The sequence below is a fragment of the Phyllobates terribilis genome, unplaced genomic scaffold (genome assembly GCF_046119375.1).
Source record: "Phyllobates terribilis strain yellow unplaced genomic scaffold, ASM4611937v1 Scaffold_13__5_contigs__length_258822181, whole genome shotgun sequence".
In the NCBI taxonomy this organism is placed as follows: domain Eukaryota; kingdom Metazoa; phylum Chordata; class Amphibia; order Anura; family Dendrobatidae; genus Phyllobates; species Phyllobates terribilis.
In genome coordinates, this window is record NW_027362773.1 from 104,664,496 (window position 1) to 104,690,594 (window position 26,099).

General features: G+C 41.9%; 1 protein-coding gene across 2 annotated transcripts in view; it reads right to left on the minus strand.

Moving 5' to 3' along the window:
- The window catches only part of LTBP3 (latent transforming growth factor beta binding protein 3), a 105,508-nt gene that overhangs the window by 47,579 nt on the left and 31,830 nt on the right, over positions 1 to 26,099 (minus strand). For both annotated transcript variants that reach the window (XM_073658360.1, XM_073658359.1), the window contains exons 5-12: positions 23,245 to 23,337; positions 20,680 to 20,802; positions 18,763 to 18,921; positions 18,452 to 18,676; positions 11,550 to 11,569; positions 5,673 to 5,739; positions 977 to 1,072; positions 115 to 240 (exon numbers count right to left, since the gene is read on the minus strand). In XM_073658360.1, the coding sequence (XP_073514461.1) occupies positions 115 to 240; positions 977 to 1,072; positions 5,673 to 5,739; positions 11,550 to 11,569; positions 18,452 to 18,676; positions 18,763 to 18,921; positions 20,680 to 20,802; positions 23,245 to 23,337 (909 nt within the window). The remainder of the gene's footprint in view (positions 1 to 114; positions 241 to 976; positions 1,073 to 5,672; positions 5,740 to 11,549; positions 11,570 to 18,451; positions 18,677 to 18,762; positions 18,922 to 20,679; positions 20,803 to 23,244; positions 23,338 to 26,099) is intronic.

Sequence of the window (26,099 nt, forward strand, 5' to 3'; positions counted from 1 at the left end):
ATTTAGCTTTACAGTTGCTACTTGGCAGGATGGAGGAATCTGACAGGTTCCTGCTAAGGCAAAGGGTAACTAAAGGAATCGAGCTAAACCTAAAGAATCGGATGTTTTACTTACCTACGCAAACCCTCTTCTCCGGATCTGGGTAGTATCCCGGATTACAAATGCAGTAGAAACCTGTAGGGGTTGAGATACATTCTCCGTGTCCACACAGGTTTCTAATAATTTTACACTCATCGGTTTCTGGGTAGAAAAAAAAAACTGGTTATTGATGAAAGGTAGCACATAATTTATGAGTCAGTTAAGGGGTTTTCAATTACTTTTATTTAGGAACGTTCATAAATATTTCATTGGTTGGAGTCGGACCCATGGGACCCATGTTCTGTAAAAGGGTTATGAATGGGAATGAGCAGCAGAACCAACTTCCCAACACTCATATGTTTGTGGCTGTGACTGTGTAAACAGGGCCTGGTGTTTGCTGGAGTGTTCTGATCATTAGGTGTCCTATGATCGGACCTCCATGATCAAACATGGAGAGGCCATTAAAGAGGTTGTCCACTATTTTATCATTGATGACTTATCCTTCAGATAGGTCATCTATTTCTGATCGGTCGGAGTCCGACACAAGGCACACCCCGCCTATCAGCCGTCCTCGGCAGCGGCGGCTGCTGGTCAGAAAGCTCTATTGTGGAGCTGCTCCATCCTCTGATAGTGGCAGATCAATAGGAAGTGGATGTGCAGTACCTGGCCACGGCCACTTTTAGAAAATGGAACAGCTCCACAATTGATCATTTCTGGCCGGCGGCCGCCGACACCGGGAACAGTTGATCGGTGGGGGTGCCAGATGTCAGACCCTGACCCATCAGACATTGCTGACTTATCCTAAGGATAGGTCATCAATGATAAAGTATTGGACAACCCCTTTAATGTTTAAGTAATAGGAAACCCATTAAACGTCAGTAGCCACTTAGTAACTTACCGGTCAATTGTGTGGGAGCAATCTCAGCAGCGCTCCGTGTGTCATACTCGGCAGGTATTTTTCGCACAGCCACGGTTGTAGGCTCCAAAACAATTGCTGAAAATGAAGGCATATTAGTATAGAATTTTTTAACTTGGCATTGCCCATAAATGGCTCAGATGGCCGACTGTAATTTTTACCAGAAGAAATTGAACAGCATGCTGACATTTATTCCAGTAAAATTTGTTTGACGCAAGAGAAAAACGGACCGAGTTTCAGCTGCGTTTGTTCAGAGTTTCATACATTTTTTTCACTGATGAGAAAAAAAAGCTTCTTCACCTTTTCCTGTCTATCATTCACTGAAAAATAGACAGTACACGGATGGCATCCGAATTCTGTCCGCTTTTCACTGATCCATAGCCTTGTATTACCGATTTTCATCCAATACTCAGATCAATATCAGAGATTTCTTCTCGATTTTGCACGCATCTGATCTGATGAACAAATCTGATATGTGAACAGTCCCATAGACTATCATACAGTGCTGGCCAAAAGTATTGGCACCCCTGCAATTCTGTCAGATAATACTCAGTTTCTTCCTGAAAATGATTGCAATCACAAATTCTTTGGTATTATTATCTTCATTTAATTTGCTTGCAAGGAAAAAACACAAAAGAGAATGAAGCAAAAATCAAATCATTGATCATTTCACACAAAACTCCAAAAAAGGGCCGGACAAAAGTATTGGCACCCTCAGCCTAATACTTGGTTGCACAACCTTTAGCCAAAATAACTGCGAACAACCGCTTCCGGTAACCATCAATGAGTTTCTTACAATGCTCTTCTGGAATTGTAGACCATTCTTCTTTGGCAAACTGCTCCAGGTCCCTGATATTTGAAGGGTGCCTTCTCCAAACTGCCATTTTGAGATCTCTCCACAGGTGTTCTATGGGATTCAGGTCTGGACTCATTGCTGGCCACCTTAGAAGTCTCCAGTGCTTTCTCTCAAACCATTTTATAGTGCTTTTGGAAGTGTGTTTTGGGTCATTGTCCTGCTGGAAGACCCATGACCTCTGAGGGAGACCCAGCTTTCTCACACTGGGCCCTACATTATGCTGAAAAATTTGTTGGTAGTCTTCAGACTTCATAATGCCATGCACACGGTCAAGCAGTCCAGTGCCAGAGGCAGCAAAGCAACCCCAAAACATCAGGGAACCTCCGCCATGTTTGACTGTAGGGACCGTGTTCTTTTCTTTGAATGCCTCTTTTTTTTTCCTGTACACTCTATGTTGATGCCTTTTCCCAAAAAGCTCTACTTTTGTCTCATCTGACCAGAGAACATTCTTCCAAAACGTTTTAGGCTTTCTCAGGTAAGTTTTGGCAAACTCCAGCCTGGCTTTTTTATGTCTTGGGGTGAGAAGTGGGGTCTTCCTGGGTATCCTACCATAAAGTCCCTTTTCATTCAGACGCCGACGGATAGTACGGGTTGACACTGTTGTACCCTCGGACTGCAGGGCAGCTTGAACTTGTTTGGATGTTAGTCAAGGTTCTTTCTCCACCATCCGCACAATCTTGTGTTGAAATCTCTCGTCAATTTTTCTTTTCTGTCCACATCTAGGGAGGTTAGCCACAGTGCCATGGGCTTTAAACTTCTTGATGACACTGCGCACGGAAGACACAGGAACATTCAGGTCTTTGGAGATGGACTTGTAGCCTTGAGATCTCTCCACAGGTGTTCTATGGGATTCAGGTCTGGACTCATTGCTGGCCACCTTAGAAGTCTCCAGTGCTTTCTCTCAAACCATTTTATAGTGCTTTTGGAAGTGTGTTTTGGGTCATTGTCCTGCTGGAAGACCCATGACCTCTGAGGGAGACCCAGCTTTCTCACACTGGGCCCTACATTATGCTGAAAAATTTGTTGGTAGTCTTCAGACTTCATAATGCCATGCACAAGGTCAAGCAGTCCAGTGCCAGAGGCAGCAAAGCAACCCCAAAACATCAGGGAACCTCCGCCATGTTTGACTGTAGGGACCGTGTTCTTTTCTTTGAATGCCTCTTTTTTTTTCCTGTACACTCTATGTTGATGCCTTTTCCCAAAAAGCTCTACTTTTGTCTCATCTGACCAGAGAACATTCTTCCAAAACATTTTAGGCTTTCTCAGGTAAGTTTTGGCAAACTCCAGCCTGGCTTTTTTATGTCTTGGGGTGAGAAGTGGGGTCTTCCTGGGTATCCTACCATAAAGTCCCTTTTCATTCAGACGCCGACGGATAGTACGGGTTGACACTGTTGTACCCTCGGACTGCAGGGCAGCTTGAACTTGTTTGGATGTTAGTCAAGGTTCTTTCTCCACCATCCGCACAATCTTGTGTTGAAATCTCTCGTCAATTTTTCTTTTCTGTCCACATCTAGGGAGGTTAGCCACAGTGCCATGGGCTTTAAACTTCTTGATGACACTGCGCACGGAAGACACAGGAACATTCAGGTCTTTGGAGATGGACTTGTAGCCTTGAGATTGCTCATGCTTCCTCACAATTTGGTTTCTCAAGTCCTCAGACAGTTCTTTGGTCTTCTTTCTTTTCACCATGCTCAATGTGGTACACACAAGGACACAGGACAGAGGTTGAGTCAACTTTAATCGATGTTAACTGGCTGCAAGTGTAATTTAGTTATTGCCAACACCTGTTAGGTGCCACAGGTAAGTTATAGGTGCTGTTAATTACACGAATTAGAGAAGCATCACATGATTTTTCAAAGGGTGCCAATACTTTTGTCCACCCCCTTTTTTAGGTTTGGTGTGGAATTATATCCAATTTGGCTTTAGGACAATTATTTTTGTGTTTTTTCATTGAAGACAAATTAAATGAAGATAATAATACCAAAGAATTTGTGATTGCAATCATTTTCAGGAAGAAACTGAGTATTATCTGACAGAATTGCAGGGGTGCCAATACTTTTGGCCAGCACTGTAGGTACGAGTGTTATCCATGAAAAAAAAGGATAGCATTCATACGTGATAAACTGATGTGTGAATGAGCCCTTACTTCTTTGAACCACTTTACGGTTTCTAAAGTGGTTAAAAAAAGTGATATATGACAAAACATGTGCACAGCAATGTCTTTTTGACATTGCTGTACAGTATATTAATTTTATGGGGTGCCGGAATCCGCTTGGAAAAGACATCGTGTGCACATACCCTTAGGGTGGTCTAACACACAGCCATTCTTTTTACCAAGATGCCCCTGCAGTTTTTTGAGGTAAAGTCAAAAGCGCATCCAGCAATATTAATCCTTCCCTTATTTTGCCCATTTCTTTTGCATTCACTTCTTATGCTGGAGCAAAAAGCTGTAACGAAATTGTGGCATTTTTCCAAAACTTGTAGCTCAAGGGGATACTGGTGCTTTTTGCAGAGACCCAACTCAGTAAGGAGACTTACTTTCAAAGCAGTGCTCCATTGGGAAAAAAATGCAAAATATGAGTAGTATGATCTACTTTGCATTTTTCCTGAAATCAATAAAGAAATGTGAATCACGTGGATATTTTTGCTGTTGTTGCTGGATTTGTCCACTTTTACTTTGTTTTTCGAAATGCAGCTTGCTGTAGGTATCTATTTTGTTAATTTTTTCCCATTGAAAAAAAAAACATCAAAAAGTGCATGTATATCAAAAAAACTCACAAAATACACTCATGAAATGGATGATATATTTTACAAGCTAAAAGAAGCACTGTTAAAAAACAAATGGGAAAAAAGTCTAAAGGAACAGAATGCTACAAGAGTGAGCACTATGGAAAGACAAGTCAATTCAGAATTCCTAATTTTGCTCTGCATTTTGGTCAGAAGTGAATTCGAAGGGAATGGGAAAAGTAATGGAAGACTTCACTTCTCTTCTTTGCTGGATCCACTCTTTTCTTTAGCTCCTAAAATCTGCATTAGTCTTTGTGCACATAGTGTCTTATAGATGCCAGCGTAGCCAGTGAGTTTTCCCAGGCGAAGCCGCTTCAGGAACACATTGGCAGTCGTTTTTCTGAACCCTGAAATGGTTAAAGGAAATGGAATAAGACTGAACAAGTGCACACAATATCGCTTTGACATTGCTGTGCATTATGTTCATTTTATGGTCGCTTTTGTGGCGCTTTTTTTCAGATAGAGTCCGGGCAAAATTTGCCGAAAATGACGCCATGTGCACGTACCTTATGAACCACCCAATTGTAGTTTTTGTGCAACATGCAGGAAGACCGTATACATGCAGTTTTCAAACACAAAAATAAGAATCAGATTTTGACAAAATCATTCTAATTTTGGAAAATCTGATTCCTTATTTTACTACTGCAAAAAATATCTATCTATATAATTGTCTTATCCCGTCTGTCTGTCTTTCTGTCTGTCTTTCTGTCTGTCTGTCTGTCCAGGAAATCCCGGGTCGCTGATTGGTCCGGCCGCAGCATTTCAGAAAAACATGGCGGCCATTAGCGGCTCATGTGCGGCACGGAGGTCAGCAGCGATGCAGCCGGGAGATGCAGCCGGCTGCTCGCAGCATAAGTCCCCCGACCGCAGGCGCCGCTGACCTACATGCGGCTATCGTCGGAAGATCAGCGGCTACGGATGCTTATCTCCCGAGGACAAGTGTGTTGCGTTGATAAATATGACTGATTGTGGTACATTTCTATTTGCAAACTTTGAACAAATAACTGGAAATATTCTTCAAATAGTTTTAATTACCAGGTTTTGGTGGAATAAGGGATGGCAAAGACATAGTTTCTTCTAGGTTTGGGTTGAATACTGGAAGCTAGAATATGAACAGAGAAGTGAAAAATAACTCAAGATATACAATATCCTGCTGTAGTACACACTTGCTTTTGGGTCTGGACATATTTTGATTTTGCAGGATATAGGAAAATTATGGCACCACTTTAAAGGTATTTACACTTAGTATACTAAAAGAGGTTGTCCACTACTTTAACATTGATGACTGATCCTTAAGATAGGTCATCATTGTCTGATCGGCCGGGGTCTGACATCCTGCACCCCCATCAATCAGCTGTTATCGGTTCCACTGGCTGGAAGTACTTACTAGCTGAGCTGGCCATCTACTTGTAGTGGCTGCCGCAGGGTACTACACATCCGTCTCCTATTGATTTGAATAGGAGGCGGATGTGCAGTACGAAGCCCCGGCCGCTACCAGTAGACGGCCAGCTCCTCAAATAAGTATTTTTCCCCGGCACCGATAACAGCTGATCAGCGGGGTGTTGGGTGTCGGACCGTGGCCAATCAGGCATTGATGACCTATCCTAAGGATAGCCAACTAAATCAATGTAGACAGTATCCACTCCAGGGTGATAGTGAAAGAAAATAGACTTTATTCCGCCATAAACAGCATGGAATAAAGTTGATTTTTTTTCACTATCACCCTGGAGTGGATGCTGTCTACATTGATTTCGTTGGCTTTGATATTTCCAAGTGGGTTCCTTCATAACCAAAGACATGCGTCCCAGTACGAGTGCTTGCTGCCAGCAACATTCTTTTGGGAGAATATTCTAAGGATAGGTCATCAAGGAAAAAGTAGTGGACAATCTCTTTAAATACACTCATGGGTAACATGCAAAATTGATCCAAACATGTCCAGCACATCTTCTTAATGTTTAAAAAAAAATGTTTTTGCTTTATTCAAATCCTCATAAGGCTATGTGCCCACGATGCAGAAATGCTCAGGATTTTTTAATGAGCGTTTCTGCATCTCCCTGGCAGAAAAAAACGCATGCGGATTGTACATGTGGATTGTACATGCGGATTGTACATGCGGATTGTACATGCGTATTGTACATGTGTTTTTCCTGCCAGGGACATGCGGATGTGAAGCGTTCTTCACTTGCATTTCCGCATGCGGGTTGACAAGCGCTTTCCAAGCGATTTTAGCATCACTTGGAAAGTGCTTGTCAATAATAATAATAATAATAGTTTATTTTTATAGCGCCAACATATTCCGCAGCACTTTACAAATTTTAGGGGGGACTTGTACAGACAATACAGAATAAGCATATCTCATATCGAAAGGAGTGAGGGCCCTGCTCACGAGCTTACAGTCTATGAGGAAGTGGGGGAGACACAAAAGGTAAAAAGTACATATATTGTATAATGCAGCCTTGATATACTGAATAGGATAAATAATAATACATGGACTGGTCGCCAGCCAGTATGTGTGCAGTCCTGACAGAGGCTTTTATGTGCATGGTTGATTTGAACCCGAAGTTGAAGAAGATTTTAATATGGGGGAAAGCTGGGATGGACAGAGTGTGTTTAGGTGATACGCCAGTCTAAAGAAATGTGTTTTTAGGGTTCGCTTGAAACTGTGGGTATTGGGAATTAATCGAACTGGCCTGGGTAGTGCATTCCAGAGAATTGGCGCAGCACGCGAGAAATCTTGGAGACGGGAGTGGGAAGTTCGGATTATGGAGGATTTTAGTTTCAAGTCATTTGCAGAACGGAGGGCACGTGTAGGGTGGTAGACTGAGACGAGGGAGGAGATGTAGGGGGGTACTGAAGCATGGAGCGCTTTGTGGGTAAGCGTGATAAGTTTAAAATGAACTCTATATTGGATGGGCAACCAATGCAATGACTGGCACAGGGAAGAGGCATCTGAGTAGCGGTTGGCGAGGAATATGATCCTGGCTGCTGCGTTCAGGACGGATTGGAGAGGGGAGAGTTTAGTAAGAGGGAGACCGATTAGTAGAGCGTTGCAATAGTCAAGACGAGAATGAATAAGAGCTACAGTAAGAGTTTTTGCCGAGTCAAAGGTGAGAAAAGTCCTGATTCTTGAGATGTTTTTGAGGTGTAGATGACATGAACGAGCGAGTGATTTGATGTGAGGAGTGAAAGAAAGATCTGAATCAAATATGACCCCCAGACAGCGGGCTTGTTGCTGGGGAGTAACGGTGGAGCCACAAACAGAAATGGCAATATCGGGCACAGGTAGGTTAGTGGAGGGAGGAAAGACGAGTAGTTCAGTTTTTGACAGATTCAGTTTTAGGTAGAGGGAGGACATAGTGTTAGACACAGCAGAAAGACAATCACTGGTCTTTTGTAGTAATGCAGGGGTGATGTCCGGAGCAGAGGTGTATAATTGGGTGTCATCAGCATAGAGATGGTACTGAAAACCGAATCTACTGATTGTTTGTCCAATAGGAGCGGTGTATAAGGAGAAAAGAAGGGGGCCTAGGACTGATCCTTGAGGAACCCCGACAGTAAGAGGAAGTAGGGAGGAGGAGGAGCCGGCAAAAGACACAGAGAAGGAGCGGTCAGAGAGATAGGAGGAGAACCAGGAGAGAACAGTGTCCTTGAGGCCAAAAGTGCGGAGCATAGTGAGGAGGAGCTGGTGATCCACAGTGTCGAATGCTGCAGAGAGATCCAGGAGAATCAGCAGGGAGTAGTGACCATTAGATTTAGCTGTTAGTAGATCATTAGAGACTTTAGTGAGGGCAGTTTCAGTAGAATGTAAAGAGCGGAAACCAGATTGTAAAGGATCAAGAAGAGAGTTGTCTGAGAGATAGCGGATTAGACGGGAATGGACCAGACGTTCCAGGAGTTTAGAGATAAAGGGAAGATTGGAAACAGGTCTGTAGTTGGCCGTGCAGTTCTGGTCGAGGGATGGTTTTTTAAGTAATGGTTGTATGCTGGCGTGTTTAAAAGAAGAGGGAAAGATACCAGATGAGAGGGAAAGGTTGAAAATTTTAGTTAGGTGAGTGGTGACAGCTGGAGCAAGGGACTGAAGGAGATGTGAGGGAATAGGGTCACTGGTGCAGGTGGTAGGGCGAGAAGATGCAAGGAGCCTGATCACTTCATCTTCCGTGACTGGTTCGAAGTCAGAAAATGAGCAAGATACAATGTGGCGGGGGGGAGCATGCATAACATTTGGGGATTGGGAGAAAATTTCCTGTCGGATATGGTCAATTTTTTCTTTGAAATAATTGGCCAGATCGTCAGCGCTGAGGTCGGTGGTCAGGGCCTGTGCTGTTTGATTGAGGAGAGAATGAAACGTGTCAAAGAGTCGTTTAGGATTATTGGAAAGTGAGATTATGAGGTTGTTAAAGTAGGTCAACTTGGTCAACTTGGTCACACTATATAAATCCATGCAAACGGCATGGATTTATATACTGTGACCGAAAGAATGGTAAAAAATAAAAAAATAAATATATACTTACCCTCTGATGGCCCCCGGTGTCTTGTTTCCCTCCGTCCTGGCTGCCAGCAGCGGTACACTGAAGGACCTGCCGACGTCAGAGTCGCGTGACTCGTCACATGACTATGACGTCAGCGCAGGTCCTTCAGTCCATCGATAGCTGCCGGCATGAAAGGACGAGCGCAGCGTGGGCCGCCAGAAGGTAAGTATAATATTTATTTTTTATTTTATTCTTTTTTTCACAGTTTCTATGGTACCCGGGTCCGGAGGAGAGTCTCCTCTTCTCTAGACCTGGGTACCATCCGCACATTGAACGCATGTATTCTGCATGTCCTTATCTAGTGAAGCGGAATGCACGCGTTCTAATGCAAGTCAATGGCGGTGAAAACGCAGCGCTTCCGCAAAATAATTGGTAGATAATCAGCACATGCGGATTATCATTGGGGGAACATGGCAGCCCTTCTACCATGCGTTTTTTAAGCGTTTCTGCAGCGTTTTTGCCGCTGCGGAAACACTTAAAAAACGTATCGTGGGCACACAGCCTAAAAGCATTTATAGAGGTCAAGATAGACAGGGATAAATAATCCAACATGAACATGAAACTTTACGCGTTTCGACCCATGTTTGTATATATAACTTTTAAACTTTTTTTGGTTTTGTTGAAGTGATAGAATCTTCCAGCTTATTCAGGTTCTTATTAATATTAGATTTCACGCTCACTCTGGTAATGTGTCTGATTTAAAAATTATTGCAGTTGAAAAAATAAATATGAAACACCGAGGAAGGGACATAATGCATGAAATGCATAAAAAAGAAGCACGTTGGATTCTGCGTTTAAACACAAGAGCTCCCTTAGGTTTGAACCAGAAAACAGATTTAAGTTATTTTTAATTTTTTCTGCTAGACTATTTTTTGATATATAAATCATCTTTAAAATATTGCTCTGTAGCTCTGTTCTCCATATGTTTTTTTTTCCTTTTGTTTTGATCAAAACTTTGTCTGAAAAGATATAGTTTTTTATATGTGTGGTGCACCTTATTGACCGGCATGTGTTCTAACATTAATCGCTCATCAGCTGTTTCACAAATGTCATTTCCTCTCCTGAGCAGGATATCAAGTCAGGAGTCTTGTTTTTTAGTCATTATGATTAAGACCCATACATGGGTCGAAAAGCGTAAAGTTTCATGTTCATGTGGGATTAGTTATCCCTGTCTGTCTTGATCTCTACAAATGTTTTCATGAGGATTTGAATAAAGAAAAAAAAAATATTATTTTTTTAAACATTAAGAAGATGTGCTGGACATGTTTGGATCAATTTTGCATGTGACTTGGATGCTATTCCCTGCACATTGGTGGATAACTGCACCTGCTGTGGAAAATTTAAGGGTGAGCTGATAAAAAAACTTTTTTTCTTATATTTCAACTCATGGGTAACAGTATGGATAATGTCTGCACACAGACATAAAGAAGCACTCCTCTGACATGGCCCAATAACAAAATGATTCACAGGACCCTGATGCAATGGTCTCGCCGGTAGTTCTTGGCTGCTAGACCAGAGCCCTTCAAAATTCCTCCTACGTGCCAGCATTCCTGACTCTTCTTCTGATTAGTAGGTCCTGCTTGACATCATTAAGGCAGAGTGACGAACACACAATGTCACTCCAGACTACTGACATGTCCAAATCATTTTGCTCAACGCTTGATCCATTCATTTACTCCGATGGACTGTAATGTACAGTCAGAAAGTTTTTTGTTTTTTTTCCCTAACATGAGACAATGGACAACTAATTCATACATTTTATTTGCCCTTACTTTGGATCAATCAATAATACTCTAACGAGAGGAATGTTTGTCTTCTTTTTCAGCCTTAGGTGAGAGAATCAGGCCAATTATCCTTATGTCACTAAGATCAAACGCTGTCAGAGTCTGATCCGAGTGTCATCTTAGTGTGATCCGAATCTCTCGCATGAGAGAATCGCAGAACAGGTGCAAGAAGATGGAGAACTTAATTTCTTCATGTTCTGCATTCTCTGAGTCCGCAGTAACTGGACTGCACTGGAATGACATCCGAGTGCAATCAAATGTTTCACATGCACCCATAGACTTGTATGGGTGTGCTTGATCCAATCATTGAATGTACCCACAGCATGCTGCGATTGTTTTCTCATGCCAAATCGACATTAGAAAAAAATTGCGGATCTGCACTGCCCCATAGTATAACATTGGGCCGAATGCTACCCGATAAAACATCAGAGAGCGCTCGGTCGTGTTATACACTCATGTGAGCGAAGACTTACTATGTAATTAGTTAGGCTGGGAGCTATGGAATCAGAAGTTCCAACAAACCTCACTGATAAATTGACTTGTGGTCCTATTTTAATGTTCATCATCATTGTCACTGAAAAGTAAAAACAAATACTTACCATGGATTCAGTTACTTCACCTAGAACATAAAAGATATATACATTTAATCAGTGGCAGAAGAGTGCTGAAGTTACAAAACTTTGTCATATTGAAAGGATAGCACGAGGTCTCATTCTCACATCCTTTTTTTTTGCATATGGGAAAAACATCTACTTTGATTGTTTTTTTTTTATTTAGATTTTCATTTGTTTTGTTTTTTTGCATTCTGTGTCCAATTTTCCCATCAGTGTGTCATCTGTTTTTCTTGTATGCAAAAGAAAAAATTCCAACGCTTCTCCTTTCTATTAGGCCTATTTCACATATTTTTTTCAAAGGTCTGTGGTTTTTTTTAGTGTGCTGGACCCATTTTTGGCACACGTGTCAACTTTTACAATCCTTGTTGCATCCGTTTTTCTAGCAGGAAGAAAACATTTTTTAGCTTCTCCTACTCATTAAACAGTTAAGTGTGTATAGAACACAGATGACATCCTTCACACCAGGATGAATTACAAAAGTCTGAGCCTATGTATAAATTTGTTATATTTGTTAATAAAAATTTAAAGATGTTGCCCACTACTCAAACAACCCCTTCTAAATTCCTATGTTTATCCCCAAGTAAAATGATATCAATTAGGGCTCATGCCCATAAGCGAGGAAAAACGGACGAGTGCAATCCGATAAAAAATTGGATTGCACTCTGACCAATGTTATTCAATGAGGCACATATCATCTGCGATTTGTTTCTCAGCTGAAATCGGACTGAGAAAAAAATCGAATCATGCTGCGTATTGCCGCGTATCTCGGACGAGACTCGCCAATGCAAGTCAATGGGTGCGTGAAAAAACTCACACGGCACTCGGACCATGTGAATACCGTCCGATTTTCATGCACCAATTGCCTTGAAACCCAACAATTCATCAGCCGCGTACAGTAAAATCACAGTGGTATCTGACATTATAGAATAGAGAGAATAGCTATACATACATAGAATAGTTAAATAGAACTATATCAGTGACATATATAATTAGTACAGTGACTGTGTTGCTTACTTACTGTAGATGTAATTTATTGTTGAACTAAAGAATTTTAGAAAAAAATGGCGTGGGGTCCCCCGTAATTTTATTCACCAACAGAGAGTAAGCGGACAGCTGTGGGCAGATGTTTGTAGCTTGGGGATGGGGTAATACCCATGGAGCTTCCCAGGCTATTAATATCAGCCCCCAGCTGTATACTTAGCCTTTACTGGATATTAAAATGGGGGGACCCCCCAAAAAATTGATGTGCGGTCCCCCTATTTTAACAGCCAGCAAAGACTAGGCAGACAGCTGGGGGCTGATATTAATAGCCTAGGAAGGGGCCATGAATATTGGCCCCCTCCCAGACTACAAACATCAGCTCTTATCCATCCCAGAAACGGCACATCCATAAGATACTCCAATTTTGGCACTTAGCCTCCGCTCTGCCCACTGCCCTGTGGTGGTGGCAAGTAGGGTTATAGGGTTGGGGTTGATGTCAACTTATAGTGGCAGCTGACATCAAGCCCAGGTTAGTAATGGAGAGGCATCTATAAGATGCCCTATTACTATCCCCATAGTGAAAGTCAAATAGTGAAAAAAGCACCCACATCCAGAATAAAATATTTTATTTGAAATAACCACACAGACTCCTTTAATAGTTCTAAATTAAACCCAACTTACCATTACACCCATTCCACTGAATCCATTGTCACCTATAATAAAAATAAAATAATAAACCAACCTCATCCTCTCCTCTCTGACGTGAAGAACATAATCCATTTGTCCTACGACAGGTTCAGCTCTGCTAAATCTAGATGGCAGGCTGCATAGTAGCTTGATGCGACTATCCAGAGTGCCATCCTGCAGAGACACTGGGGAGCGCATGCTTGCGCACCTCAGTGACTTGCAGTGCCGTCATCAAGTTGAGCAGGGTTCATATCATATGAACTCCATTCACCTCATTGACTTCAGCGCAAGCGTGAGAAAGTTCTCGCCGCGCATGCGCTGACATCATCTGCCAGTACCGCAAGCGTGAGAACTTTCTCACGCTCGCGTTGACATGAGGTGAACGGAGTTCATATGACATGAACCCCGCTCAACTTGATGACGGCCCTTCGAGTCACTGAGGTGCGCAAGCATGCACTCCTCAGTGTCTCTGAAGGATGGCAGGCTGGATAGTCACATCAAGCTACTATGCAACCTGCCATCTAGATGTAGCAGAGCTGGACCCGTCGCAGGACAAATGGATTATGTTCTTCACGTCGGAGAGGTGACGATGAGGTTGGTTTATTATTTTATTTTTATTACAGGTGACAATGGATTCAGTGGAATGGGCGTAATGGTAAGTTGGGTTTAATTTAGAACTATTAAAGGAGTCTGTGTGGTTATTTCAAAGAAAATATTTTATTCTGGGTGTGGGTGTTTTTTTTTTCACTATTTGACTTTCACTATGGGGTTAGTAATGGGGGCGTCTTATAGATGCCTCTCCATTACTAACTTGGGCTTGATGTCAGCTGCCACTATAAGCTTACATCAACCCCAACCCTATAACCCCACTTGCCACCACCACAGGGCAGTGGGCAGAGCGGAGGCTAAGTGCCAGAATTGGCACATCTTATGGATGCGCCATTTCTGGTGCGGCTGAGAGCTGATGTTTGTAGTCTGGAAGGGGGCCAATATACATGGCCCTTTGTTAGGCTATTAATATCAGCCCCCAGCTGTCTGCCTAGCCTTTGCTGGCTGTTAAAATAGGGGAACCCCACGTCAAATTTTTTTTGGGGTCCCCCATATTAATAGCCAGTAAAGGCTAAGTATTCAGCTGGGGGCTGATATTAGTAGCCTGGGAAGCTCCGTGGGTATTACCCCCTTCCCAGGCTACAAACATCTGCCACAGCTGTCCGCTTATCCTCTGCTGGTGAATAAAATTACGAGGGACCCCATGCCATTTTTTTCCAAAATTCTTTAATTTAACAATAAATTACATGTACAGTAAGCAACACATGCTAAACACAGAATATATATCTCACTGACATATTTATATCTATGTATACAGTACAGACCAAAAGTTTAGACACACCTTCTCATTTAAAGATTTTTCTGTATCTTCATGACTATAAAAATTGTACATTCACACTGAAGGCATCAAAAGTATGAATTAACACATGTGGAATTATATAGTTAACAAAAAAGTGTGAAACAACTGAAAATATGTCTTCTATTCTAGGTTCTTCAAAGTAGCCACCTTTGTTTTGATGACTGCTTTGCGCACTCTTGGCATTCTCTTGATGAGCTTCAAGAGATAGCCACCGGAAATGATCTTCCAACAATCTTGAAGGAGTTCCCAGAGATGCTTAGCACTTGTTGGCCCTTTTGCCTTCACTCTGTGGTCCAGCTCACCCCAAACCATCTCGATTGGGTTAAGGTATGGTGACTGTGGAGACCAGGTCATCTGGCGTAGCACCCCATCACTCTCCTGCTTGGTCAAATAGCCCTTACACAGCCTGGAGGTGTGTTTGGGGTCATTGTCCTGTTGAAAAATAAATGATGGTCCAACTAAACGCAAACCGGATGGAATAGCATGCCGCTGCAAGATGCTGTGGTAGCCATGCTGGTTCAGTATGCCTTCAATTTTGAATAAATCCCCAACAGTGTCACCAGTAAAGCACCCTCACACCATCACACCTCCTCCTCCATGCTTCACAGTGGGAAACAGGCATGTAGAGTCCATTCGTTCATCTTTTCTGCGTCGCACAAAGACACGGTGGTTGGAACCAAAGATCTCAAATTTGGACTCATCAGACCAAAGCAGATTTCCACTGGTCTAATGTCCATTCCTTGTGTTCTTTAGCCCAAACAAGTCTCTTCTGCTTGTTGCCTGTCCTTAGCAGTGGTTTCCTAGCAGCTATTTTACCATGAAGGCCTGCTGAACAAAGTCTCCTCTTAACAGTTGTTGAAGAGTTGTGTCTGCTGCTAGAACTCTGTGTGGCGTTGACCTGGTCTCTAATCTGAGCTGCTGTTAGCCTGCGATTTCTGAGGCTGGTGACTTGGATAAACTTATCCTCAGAAGCAGAGGTGACTCTTGGTCTTCCTTTCCTGGGGTGGTCCTCATGTGAGCCAGTTTCTTTGTAGCGCTTGATGGTTTTTGCAACTTCACTTGGGGACACTTTCAAAGTTTTCCCAATTTTTCGCACTGGCTGACCTTCATTTCTTAAAGTAATGATGACCACTCGTTTTTCTTTACTTAGAATTTGTATTATGGCAAGAAAAAAGCAGCTGACAGTCTATTTAGTAGGACTATCAGCTGTGTTTCCACCAGACTTCTGCACAACACAACTGATGGTCCCAACCCTATTTATAAGGCAAGAAATCCCACTTATTAAACCTGACAGGGCACACCTGTGAAGTGAAAACCATTTCTGGTGACTACCTCTTGTAGCTCATCAAGAGAATGCCAAGAGTGTGCAAAGCAGTCATCAAAGCAAAAGGTGACTACTTTGAAGAACCTAGAATATAAGACATATTTTCAGTTGTTTCACACTTTTTTGTTAAGTATATAATTCCACATGTGTTAATTCATAGTTTTGATGCCTTCAGTGTGAATGTACAATTTTCATAGTCATGAAAATGTAGAAAAATCTTTAAATGAGAAGGTGTGTCCAAACTTTTGGTCTGTACTGTATATATTTCTGAATTTGTGTATGTATCTATCTGTATATATCTATCATATATATAAATATTTATATATGTAGTGAAGAATATTTCCATAGAAAACTATGTGTAAATGACCTAGATAATTCCCCTATGTAAAAGCCCATGTTAAAATCGCATTGCATTCGGACTGCATATGCATGGCAATTGGATGTAAATCTCATGCTAGGTGAGAAAATCGCACTCTCATTAAAATCGCATGACATTCATCCATTTTTTCGGTCCAGATATCGGAACGTTTTTTTCTCATATATGGGTATGAGCCCTTATTCTCACCTCGAGTGCTTGGCACTGGTCCAGCGGTGTTGGTACTGATTCTCCCAGGGATCACTTGGCATTGTTGATCACTGCCGCCAATCAGTGCTGGCTTCACTCTCTTATGGACGTAATTGACATCAGGAGGAAATGAGAGAGCAGCTCTCATTTCTCACAGATGTCTTGATTTGTCCAAAGGAGGAGAGAGTGAAGCCACTGGCTGTAGGGATAGCGTGACATAAAAATGTCACGCGATCCCCAGGAGAACCAGTGCCGCCACCGTTGGAATGGCACCAGAGGTGAGTACAAGCGTTATTATTTTACTGGAGGGAAATATAGGGATTCAGAAGGGGTTGTGGACAACCACTTTAAAAATGCTGATAATTTTACTTCAGTAAGCATAGAAAAATCTGAGTAAAGGATCTAAAAACACCAAAGCGGCAATCTGTGTGAAAAACAAATTTTGTGTCAGTCACAAAACTTTTGGTCACAACTTTTTAATATCTTCTAAACAACACACAGCACAAAGTTGAATTCCTACTCTTTACTTCTTTTTAGCCTGCAAAGAGAAGCAGCAGCATAGAAGACATTGTACAACGGTACTGAACTTTGTGGGTAAGGGCGTAGTCAGACAGGCATATAACACGAATGATGATCACATCGCAGTTCTTCGCAGACTGGCCGGTGGCTCCAGTCCGCCTGAGCATGACAGCTGAATAGAATTACATGCTGTCATGCTCAGGTCAAGACAGCCGCCGGCCAGTCCGAGCATTGCGATGCGATCGTCATCCATGTTAAACAGCTGTCTGACTGCATCCTAAGAAACAAACTGATGTTTGTGACGTAAATCACTTGTTAGAAAGATCATCACAATCTGTATGTCTCTTCCCTCTGCTTGTTTCCTCACTCTGCTCCTCCCTTCACCATAGAGTATATTAGGTTGTCACATGACACCACAGTGAATGACAAGCTCAAGAGGAGAGGAAGAAGTGACTCATAAGTGGGGAAGGAAGCAAATTTCTCTGATAAGATATATGACAAAGTTTTATTTATATTTCCCTCTATTATTGATTTATATATATTAGATAATTGAAAGTACAGTTACCCTTTTAAACCTTCTATGCACAGTTCTATTCTATGTTACATGGATTTTTTTCTGTCATTCATGTTTTGGGATGTTGATTGAGATCACTCTGAAACCCTGAGTTGACTATCCGATTATGCACCTCCATTTCTAATATGTTAACATCTGTACTTGTTTTATGTTAGTTTAATGACATACATCTGGGTTTCCACGCAGCTCAGCCACATTCAGCTGAAACTATTGTCAATGGCCATACAATTTTGAAGGTAATATCTCGATTTTACTTGGAAAAATTGTGCAAAATTGGCAATGCCTATGGTTTTGGATAGCAACTACTCCGGCAAGATGAAGTGTCCTTGACCGGTTTTACATACCGTGAAACACGGAAGGCTCGTTAGATCAGGTCAGGAGACCCGGTGGACAGGCCTGGTCTTCCAATCCAAAAAGTGTTTGTGTTTCACCGATGTGTGAAATCGACCTTACAGAAATGATGTAGAGGAGAGGAACAGACACTGAATTTGCTTTTTGATTCTGGTTACATTCTACTATTTGGAATGGTAAGAGACGAACAGTGAGAAAAGCAATTTTTTTCCTACACACATACATATACATACACACAATTTTTCATATTTATGACATAGTAATCACCCTTTTTGAACAAAGATAAACTCCAATGGACTAAATATCGCATTGATACCTTTTCTTTAACTACATCTAGAATATACTGTAGAACATGGGCGCAATTATATTCTTGGGATCTTCTACAAAATTTATTTTTGCCAAGGTCCTAGGCATTAGCCATATTGTTTGAAATATTGCCGTTCGTTGATAGAAATGAGAAAATGTGATAAGGACTTACGTTGCCCTTCGGTGGAATCAAACTCTGGTATTCTTTGAGGTGGAGGAAATTCGGGGATATTTGGAGGTAGAACCACATCTGGTATTCTTGGAGGAACAGCCTGCTGATCCCCTAAATCTGGCTGTAACTGTAGAGTGATTTCACTTTGACCATGAATCATAAAAGTTTGATGAGTACTAAAGATGTGATACCCTTTTCCAGCTGGGCATATCTCTGCAAAAGATGCTGCAAAGAAAAAAATTAGGAGGAATTAGAACAATACCTGATGATCACTTTCAGAGTTTTTTTTGTAGGTTTTTGCCCATGCCTACCTGTTCCTTCAGAAGGACATGCTTCACATTGAGGTCCCCATGCTTTTCCAACACTACAGCAGCACAGTTGTTGAGTCATCCTAATGGAAATTGGGTGCTGACATTGTCCTTCTTGACCTATAAGCCTGTAGCACAGACTCTTCACATCTGATTTTTCCTCTGTGAGATTAAATAATTGTTAGTGTGGTACATAGGAATTAAAATGTCTTTTCCATCTAGTCCTACACAGATGAAGTCAGGTTTTAGGGCTGTCGCTCAAGTGAGAGCAAAACAATTTACACTACCCTACTAGTGCGAACTCTCTTTGCCGGCATCAGCTTCCTTGGTTCCTCTTGTGATTAGTAGGCTCTCCCGACTCTGTGACACCAAGTGAAGTCTCGTCACCAGGCTTGGCACTGTGACATCATGTTTCGTCGGGGTTAGAAAATGCAAGAGGCGCCCAAGAAGCCGGAAATTGAATATCAGCCAAGAAAGTTCGCACCCCTCTGTTCCGGCTGCCACAGAGTATTGAAGTGGAAAACGGACCAGGTTAGAGGAAATGTTTTCGCTTAGTTTTTATGCAATGTGTAAATTACCAATTTAAGAGCCATGGCCACGAAATTCATTCTCTAGGAAAAAAATGTAGATGGTATACATGTGCTCATAGTATGTAACTGATTTTAATAGACCACAAGGAAATTGGATAGGCCTATTTATTGCCTACCACGCCTTATCCGTAAAGATCCCCGATAATCTAATATTCATTACCTATCCTGAGAATATCAAATTCATTTTAACCCCTGCATCCAGCATATATATACCGACGAAGGAATACTCATACACTGGCCTATATTTATGGGGCAGAGAATCCGTCTGTGTAACCCCCTTAAAGGGGTTGTCCACTACATGGAAAACCCCTTTTCATTCCTCATGTTTGGTGCAGTTAAAATAAAAACACCTATACTCACCTCCGGTGCCGATGCTGTTCCATGAGTGTTGGCACTCTCGTTTCCAGGGCTCACATGAGGTTATTACGTCACGTTAGCCCTTCAGCCAATCAGCGCTAGCGTCACTGTCCCCGCCTACTTGTCCAAGTAGTGGACAACTCTTTTAAATGCTGAGGTCAATAGCGACTGCAAAACATAGGGTTTTTGACATACGGTTGCAATGGCAGCCGGAGGCCTAACAATAGTCTCTGGGACTGTCGGCTTCAGAAGTCTAACAGGCCATGCCAAGGTCTAAAAGGCTGCTTATCAGTGTAAAGCTTAGAGGTACAATTCATGTACTCTGGTGGGGCAAAACCAAAAAGAAAATAAAAAAATAATTTTAGAAAAATTAAATATTCTTGTACCGTGTTAGCCAGTAGATAGAAAAATATTTAGATTTGAGAGTCCTCAGTGGTTGATACCTTTTAATGGCTAACTGAAAAGATGGTAACAAATTGCAAGCTTTCAAGACTACTCAGGTCTCTTCATCAGGCATAGTATACCACAAAATCTGAAGAGTCACATATTTATACACAATAAGACACACAAAAAATGCAATAGGTAAGACAGGTGATGAAAAGCAGAGTTATTATGGAAGAGATAAAAAAATTTAAAAAAATAAAAAAAAAGTACAAATTTCAAGAAAAAAAATGCAATTCCCATTTTTGTCAAATACTTTATCATTGGGAAAAAATATAAAAATAGAAAAAAATATGTAACTAGCATCTGTAACGACCTTAATATAAAATCTGATTCTGTAGCTCACATGGTAAAAAATAAATGAACAAATACATTTAACAATGCCAGAATTGCTGTTTTTGATCACCTTGATCAAATTGAATAAAAAGCGACCAAAATTCCACATGTATATAACAAGCAGAATTTCCAAAAATCTTCCTTCTGTAAATATTACGAATGTGTTGTCATCCAAGATATATTTTGGGATACTTACGTGTACAACGCATCTGAGAAGTGATGAAGACATATCCATGTTTGCACGCACATCTGAAGCTTCCTTGCGTATTCAGGCAGTCTCCATTTTGGCATACTCCTTGGATGCTGCACTCATTTATATCTGACAGAAGAGCAGATATTGTTTGTTCATGGCTGAATGTACACAAATATTTCATTATATTAAAGGGGTTGTCCAGGACTTGATGGTCTATCTTTAGGATAAGTTGCGGAGCTCCTCCGCTTTCTGATAGTGGCCGCGGCTAGTTATTGCACATCCAACCTCTATTGATTTGAATAGGTGGCGGATGTGCAGTACTCAGCCGCGGCCACTATACAATCGATGGAGCTGTGCAGCCGACACCGTGACAGCTAATCATCCGGGGTGCCGGGTGTCGCACCCTCACCCATCAGACATTGATGATCTATCCTACTGTTAAAGTCCTGGACAACCTCTTCAAATATTAATAAATGCTATAAATTAATATATTTTAGGCATCGATGGTCACTTCACAGCAGAGATGTCTGGCTAACTTCTGACATTTGAGAGCATCAATTATGTAAGCATAAAGATATGTCACACAGTAAGTGCTACTCATGTATTCCGGACTCTAATAATATGTCCTGGTGTCTGTATTTGGTTGGACAGTTATTGAAGAGCCTAGTCTGAGATCTCTATTAGTTTATTGGCTATGGCCTGGGGTCTTTATTAACCCTTTCACGACCTTGGAATTTTCCATTTTTGCGGTTTCGTTTTTTGCTCCCCTTCTTCCCAATGCCTTTTCTTTATTTTTCTGGCCATGTGAGGGTTTGTTTTTTTGCGGGACGAGTTGTACTTTTGAATGACACCATTGATTTTACCATATCTCATACTGAAAAGGGAAAAAATTCCAAATGCGGTGAAATTGCAAAAAAAATGCAATTCCACAATTGTTACCATGTTCACTAAATGCTAAAACTGACCTGCCATTATGATTCTCCAGGTCAGTACAAGTTCGAAGATACCAAACATGTATAGGTCCTTTTTTATTTAAGTTGTAAAAAAAAATCCAAAGCTTGCAAATAAAAAAAGGCTCCATTTTCCAAGACCCATAGCGTCTCCATTTTTCGGGATCTGGGGCTGTGTGAGGGCTTATTTTTTGCACGCCGAGCTGACATTTTTATTTATACTATTTTGGGATAGATATGATATTTTGATTGCCAGTTATTGCAATGTTGCGGCGACCAAAAAAACGTGATTCTGGCATTTTGATTTTTTTTCTCATTACGCCGTTTATCGATCGGATTAATTTTTTTTATATATTGATAAATCAGCCGTTTATGAACACGATGATTCCCAGTGTGTATTTTTTTTTCTTTTATTGTTTTATTTTGAATGGGGCAAAAGGGGGGTGATTAAAACTTTTATATTTTTTTATTTTTTTTATTTTTTTTCTACTTTTTACTTGCTTCAATAGTCTCCTTAGGAGACTTGGAGCTGCGATCATCTGATCGCTTGTGCTACACATAGCAGAGCTATGTGTAGCAGACATCCTCATCTCCTGAACCCCGGCCACGGGCCGGCGTACATAGCAGTTCAGCGATGACAAGTACTGGAGTCTTCATTAGACCCCCGGTTGTCATGCGAACCCATCGGTGCCCCGCGATAATGTGACAGGGGCACTGATGGGTGGAGTTTGTGATGCGCTTCTGGCGCAATCATGTTAAATGTCAGAGATTGACAGCAGCATTTACCATGTTAATAGCCTCGGGTGGATCGCGATTCCACCTGCAGCTCTTAGGGGTACATGACAGCTGATCAAATCATCTGTCATGTGCCCGGAAAGATGCAAGCTTAGCGCCGGAGCTCGCATCAAAGGGAGAGACACGACCTATGACGTACCTATACGTCATAGGACGTGAAGGGGTTATCTTAAGAGTCCAGCATACATTTAGTGGTGTGTTCTGGGGAAGAACATTTTTCCGAAATTGTTCCACAAATTTTAGATGCAGTTGTTCACAGATCGGTGAACCTCTGATCACTTTTGCTTCTGAGAGACTCTGCCTCTCTAACAAGCTCTTTTTATACACAGTCATGTGACTTAGTTGGAAATTGACCCTTTATCTGTTTTCATTACTTTTCCTACATTTTGTTAACCCTGTTCCAACTTTTTTTTTTAGATGTTTTGCTGCCTTCAATTTCTAAACTAGTTTTTTTTTTTTTGGAAATGAAATAGAAAATGTGTAAGGTTCAGCTTCTGATCTGCGTCCTATAATCTGCTGTGAATAAAATATGACTATGAGATTTCCAAATCATTGCATTCTTGTTTTCATTTACATTTTAGGCAATGTCTCAACTTTTTTGGGGAATTGGGGCTGTACATTTCAACAGAGAAACTTTTTGAAACCAAGAAAGTCCCTTAACTATAAACAATCATACTAGAATCTAGATTCCGTAAGTATAGCGAGTTCACTACAAATGACATATAATGGTCATATATCAATAAAGTGTTCATATATTCTAGTATATAGAGGACACAGACTAATATATACAGTATACTGCAGGGACTGGTTATTTGATATTTACCCTGGCAGTGAGTGCTGTTGAGTCTTTTATAACCCTGAACACAGTCTGAACCAAGCTCTCCTCGGTATGGTGCAGTTTTCTGTGCGCCAGAATCTATAAAAAAGCAAAAAAAAAAGTTATATACACTATGCATAAATAGTTAAAACACCTCATTCACCCTTCCATCCCCCTCACTATTGTCTGATGTATTTTACTTCCAACAGCTCTGGAAAATCTGAATCCAAATTCTGAGAGAAGTGAGAAAAAAAGAAAGGGAGGGGATGGAGGAAGGGATATGTACGTATAAGCAGAGAAAGTGATCTACGCTCTGCTCGGCCAAATCCTTCTTGAACCTTTTTTATTCATGGGTCTCGATTTTCAGGAACTTTTTTTTTGTTACTCAACTCTACTTTAACAGTTGCCTGTTACAGCATTAAAATACAGAATCCAAAAAGTAAAAAAAAACGAGCAAAGAAGGAAAAAAGTAAAAAGTGTGTACAAGACAAATAGTAACTAAACTCTGGTTCAAATTCAAACTGCATCCTAATATCCTGAGCTGATCTCCGAGGAATTATATGGTATCAGCCTTTCCCTGGCAGCTCATCTGCAGTACGTCTGCTTTACAGTCTCTGACCAAGAAACATATCTTTAAAGTGAAGTCATTTGTTATTATTGACCATTTTTGAAAGTTTTTTTTATAGTTTTTGATTTATTAAAAGTTTTTTTAATATTATGGTGCTTTCAATATTATGTCTGAATTGTATTAATGCATAGAGTAAACATAAAGATATTCCACGTAAAATGTATCTAATATTCACAAGTGTTATATTTCTTTCATCTGGGATCCTGATTCAATACTTTGAGCTCCATCATGTTGCATAATGTGCATTTTCATGATAATCGTGTAAATTACATCTTGGCTGTGTTCATCTATATCGCATCTGCTTCCAATTATAATTGCAAGGACTGATTCCCTTAGTTTGGCCCCTCAACAATAGGAAAGTGCATTTTTACTCCTCTTTGTGGTATGTAACATTTCATATTCATCATTTTATAGTCTGGGCATGGGAACTAACAATTCATAAAGTAGGTCTCATTAGGAAATCATGAGGGCTACATCTAAAGGGAGCTTCTACCCAGCAGCTTAACTAGAATCTGATGGGTCCCAGTGCAAAATTAGGCCATGGGCCTGTGGCACCCCAGAGGGTCTAGTTGCCACAGTGGTAGAAATGCCATGTCTGAGAGCAAACAGGGGTTTCCTGGTCAGGAACACAGTACATACAACACATCCTGGCTCCAGACCAGAAAGGGGAGGATCCTGCCCTTTATAACTGGGTCTGGAGGCGGGGTTAGGGAGTCCAGAGTTGCAGTCTAGTGTGAGGAGTCGAGTTGAGGACATCAAGGAGTGAGGAGCTAGGGACTGGAGCTGGAGATAGCTCGTCCTAGCCAGAGTCAACAGAGAACCGGACACCGGAGTCCGAAGCTGTGGGGGGTTCCAGACCCAGTAGCAGATACTGTAGGGCAGGAAATTGCAGGTCTCCTGGCCCCCATCAGGCGCCCGGAGGCTCAGCAGCACCGAGGGTCCAGTACCGCCAAGGAGGAGCGAGGTATCCACAAGGCCCGAGCTGCCAGCCATACGGGTGAGCACAGCACGTTACACTCAGGGATGTGGGCTACAACACAGCTATAAGCAGAGAAGCCAAAAGAGTATAGTAAGAACGGCAGGCCTACAACTCCACCTGGCCAGGAGGACTCTATGCTTGCTCCCAGACTGACCAGGCCCTCATCACTAGCCAGTACTCCCGTTGGGGCCTGTATAATTGCCACCAGTAAAGGCCCTGGGACTGCACTATACGGACTCTGTGATTATTTCTGCACCGTGACACCCTGCACAACCACCATCATCCACACGCTGCCCTGAAGCTACACTCTTCCTGTGGGGAGTAATACCACCCTTACTGCCAAACATCAGCTTCAGAGGACTGTTCCGCAGTGGCGGTTCCTATTGACCGCATTCCACAGGTGGCGTAGTCGGACATTAACACTTGTACACAAATACTACCCTTTGGTTTGACCACCTGGGTCACGGACCGGGTCACAGCCACTGTGACTACAACCCCCAGCACCTACCGGCCCGGCTCCGGGTACCCCACGGCCCACGGGGCGCGTCAGGCTCCCTTTGCATGTTGGTTAGATGTACAGGCCCATGTAGAGTTCTGAATCCTATATGGAGATACGATTTTCATCCCCTCCCCCATTATGTAGTAATGTCTCCCATCTTTGGCTCCTTCCTGGTATACACGTCCCCCATTCTGGGGACATTCTAGTACATATGTCCTCCATCCTGGTATATATGTTCCCCTCCCTGGCTCCATCCAGCTATGTATGACCTCCATCCTGGTATATATGTTCCCCATCCTGTTATATATGTTCCCCATCCTGTCCACTTCTGAAGTCAGCAGCTCACTACAGCGTGCAAGCGACGAGAGCGCGTGACGTCACTGCCATGCACCCCAGTCACGTGCACGCCGACGTCAGCTGCTGCCCTCTGATTGGCTGGTAGCATGTATTGCAGCGCATGGATCTGGTGGGTCTCTGCTACGCAATATACCAACTGAATGTATGTCCAAGTACACACATCCAGTTGAAGTTTGTGCTGGCGTCGGTGAGCTCCTCACCCGCACGGACCCGATCGCGACCTCTGTGACCACGACCGTTTCGCCCCTGGTTCTACCTATAAGTCCCTTCGAATTAATGGTTATCAAGTGTAAAGACCGGCACAGTTCTAATATATCTGTATGATTTTTATTTCAGTGTGTGCTTCATCATTTACAGTTTTATTTTTAAGTTACTTTTATTTTGTCTTGTGGTTTTCG